The following is a 3,646-nucleotide window of genomic DNA, read 5'->3' as shown; positions in this document are numbered from 1 at the left end:
CTGTCATTAGGAAAAGTGGAGTTTGGTGAGCAGCATTCACTCCACACACATAAAGGTGGCAGGGCTCGGAGAAGGCCTCCCTCACCGTCCGCCACACCTGCCAGCCAGCCGAGAGCAGGAAAGGCAGGTGTGGGCCTTTGCCCTGTGTCCAGTGGGTGGGCTCCCTAAATATGTGACAGAATGAATGAATGAATGAATGGATGGATGGAACTTGGCTCACGTGCCCTCCACATGAGCAGGCAGCTCCTCTTGTCTGTCTCTGCCTCCACTCTGAATTCCTTGAGCGTGGAGGCTGTCTCTAGCTGATAAGACAACCAGCCCAACTTGTGGCGCTGAAGAGGGCCCCATGCAGACCTGATTAAAAGTTAAGATCCAGCCCAGCAGGTGCTGTGCTGGCTGAGGTCTGGACTCCCACATGGCTGGCCATGGTTTGTGTCCCAGACCTGGTGGCTTGCTTTCTCGCTTTCTCTGCCCCGTTCTGGTCAAAGTATAAATAATATTTTATTTATAAATAAATAAATAATATTAAAAGTTTTAAAGAAGTTAGGACTCTGGGCTTCAGTAAAATCCTTTGTACTGAACCATCTTTCTGGATGGTGGCACCGTAGTAAAGCAGGATGCTCTTTGAGGCCGACACACATGGGAAGGTTCTAGATTTTCACCTTGGGACCTTCCTGAGTACACGGTATGTATGCATTCCCATGGTCTGGAGGCTGGCCGAGGTGGGTGGTAGACTGCAGTGTCAAAACATACTGGGGGGGACCAGCAGTTGGCGTAATGGCTATGTTGCTGGACTCCCATGTAGCCAACCGTGGTTTGCATCTCGGACCCAGTGGCTTAAACTCACCCCGGGCGCGTGTGCGTGCGTGCCCAAGATCCCGAGAGGAGAATGGCGGAGAAGGGATTGTGGCATGGCCATCCCCGCTGGGGGATGATTTCTCGCTTTCTGTCTCTCTGTCTCTCTCTGTCTGTCTTTCTGGTGAGCGCACGCGCCCTATAGCAAAAACCTCTCCAAACAAAAAAGAAATAAAAATACAGGGGATGCATCTCTCCTATCTCTTCTTGCTCTTGGAAGAATATAAACTAAAAAAAAAAAAAAAATCCTCCTATCTCCCATGGATTTCACACCCGACTAACAGCAGCACCAAGCAGTTGCGATAAGTGGTTTTATTACTGGTTAGATTTTACAAATTCTGATATTCGAACAGACTTCCACCTTAAAATTCTAAAACAACAAAGCGACCGTTGGAGGGGGTTTGATTTTTTTCCTTTTTTTTTTCTTTTTTCTTTTTAGGACTATTCAAAGTAACAAACTTTTTTTTGTTGTTTTTTGTTTTTTACATTTTTGCTCTGGTCATAAATATACAGAGAGAAAAAGAGGGAGAGAAAAAATGAACAAGTCATCCAAAGTATGGAGATAAAACAGTATTCCTAAGGCACGTGGCAGTCTTTGAAAATACAGAAGCTCTAGCCAACTTAAATTATTTGTTGTTTTTCCTCGCTCAGTCCACAAAACTGTACAGTGACACAAATGTTGTGTTGCAGATAGATCTTCCAAGTTATTCCTCAGTCCACACCGCGGCGGTAGCCGGACGTGCAATTATTTTCTTCCTCTGTTTCCAGGCGAGATCCTAAAATGTGGTTAGTTAGTTGCTCAAAGCCTCTATTTTAAAATACACTTGGAATTCAACTAAAGATAATTTCTTTTTTAAAGAAATCGTGGGGCGGTTGGGGGAGGGGCACGAGTCATTAGAAAAGGTTGGTAAGAGTCGTTTGTGAGGGGCTGTGAGGCTCGTGGCCCTCCAGGTTGCCAGGCACAGAAGTTAAGACGGACGTCACAGTTGGCAGGGTGGGGCTAGTCAAGTCTGTGAGGGTGGTGGGTGTGCTGGAGGGGCTGAGGGAGGCGTTGGAGAGCTCCGAGGCTGGCCCCGACGGCGTCCCCGTCTGCAGCGCCGCGTCGGTTGACTTGTCCACGCCCGTGTTTTCCTGCCGTAAGAGGTTGCGCCTGAACTTGGCCCGGGCGTTCTGAAACCAGACCTGCGTGGGATGACAGGGGAGGGCTGTTAGGGGAGGTGAGCAGGGCCCCAGCCCTGTCCCCCACCCCCACTCTAGCTTTGCTCAGAGCTCTCCAGTTTCTGTGAGATGCTAATCCATGTTTTGCCCAGAGGGGTCTAAAACATCCTCAGGCTGGAGATATTTTGTTCTTAATAAAATAAAATAAAAATTGCATTTTTCCAATAGGCTATTACTGGTATTCTCTTTCTGTGAGAAGGTTCCAGAGCTGAGCCACTCTCTCCTACGTCACAGCCACATGTGACGACGAAGCGCCTGAAATGTCACTAGCCCGATGCAGCCAGTGAGTGCCTCTAGGTGACAATGCACAACAGACTAGAAGACTTAGTTTGGAAAAAAGGAAGGTGGAACGTCCCCACAATTTTTACATTATGTGCCACGATCACCACATTTGGGATATACTGGGTTAAACAAGATACACTGTTAAGATAAAGGTTACCAGTTTCTTGTTGCTTTTTAACTGTGGCCACTAGAGCAGTTTGAGTTTAAAATCACTTGTGTGGCTGGTGCTGCATCTCGACTGGGCAGTGCAGGTCTGGCCGACACACCGAACCCAAACCAATCTTGATGGTTTTTCAAAATGGTTGAGTTTTTCTTTTCTTTTTTTTTGGGGGGGGCGGGGGGAGTGGTTTGGCAGTCTCTGCTAAACAGACAACAGATCCCACAAGTTCTTGTTGGTACTTTCAAAAGCGTTTTGTGGTCAGTAAATCTGGGAAACTTTCGAATGGCAAAGAACACGCAGGAATCACTTAACAATGAGCTATGACGACGAAGAAAAGCCCTGATCCTGTTCCCCATCATGGCTCCGAGAAGCCACAGGCTCGGGCCTCAAGGCAAAGGCGGGCGCAGCGGGCATAGCTGCCCAGTTCACACAAGGCTAAGGAGATCGGGACACTCAGACCCCTCCCCAGCCCGCCACATCCCCTGGTTCGCTTCTGGGGGTGGGGTGGGGGCACAGAGTGAGCGCTGAACTTGGTGTAGAAAGGCGGCCAACGAGGGAGAACATGGCTTTACTTTCATTTTGCCTTGGGCACAGACACCCGAACACATCCACACCCATACCCTGGCACACGCGCCTGGACACATTTGTGAAGGCAGACACGGAAACTCATCTGCACAGCCCCCCAAGGGGTCTACTGTCCGACTGCCCAAACACAGAGAGGCCGCGTACCCAGAGGCCCATGCAGTACCGTGGGAGAAGCCTAGGAAATCCCGCCACTGTGTGTGTGTTGGGGGGGCGGGGAGTTGCCTAAAAGGCAGGGCCCCTTCACTTCCCTTTGCGTGAGGAAAACACCCGCCAGAAGCCTCCCCATAAAACAAAGCCCTTGGGGAATTGTATGGATTCTGGGGTGTCCAGTTGCGAATTTCCAGATGTGTCTGCATCTGCCTGTCTTTCCAGTCAGTGTCTTAGGCAGGGATGGGAAGGGCTGACTCCTGGCCGCACCCCTCTTGCGACCACCCTGGCTGCAGAGGCCTATGGCCTCAAACCCGCCCCCCACCATACCATGGCCTGACACAATTTGGGCTCAATTAAAGACAAAGTCACCAGAGTTTGGGAGTAAGGAGGGAGCTC

At 49.8% G+C, this 3,646-nt stretch overlaps 1 protein-coding gene across 1 annotated transcript in view; it reads right to left on the bottom strand.

Moving 5' to 3' along the window:
• Positions 1 to 1,333: 1,333 nt before the first annotated feature.
• The window catches only part of LHX2 (LIM homeobox 2), a 22,960-nt gene continuing 20,647 nt past the window's right edge, over positions 1,334 to 3,646 (bottom strand). The window contains 1 exon segment of the mRNA XM_006158227.3: positions 1,334 to 2,037. Within this exon segment, the coding sequence (XP_006158289.2) occupies positions 1,750 to 2,037 (288 nt within the window). The 3' untranslated portion in view covers positions 1,334 to 1,749.

This window comes from Tupaia chinensis, unplaced genomic scaffold (assembly GCF_000334495.1).
Source record: "Tupaia chinensis unplaced genomic scaffold, TupChi_1.0 Scaffold000575_1, whole genome shotgun sequence".
Lineage (NCBI taxonomy): Eukaryota > Metazoa > Chordata > Mammalia > Scandentia > Tupaiidae > Tupaia > Tupaia belangeri.
This window is presented reverse-complemented; position numbering and strand designations above follow the sequence as displayed.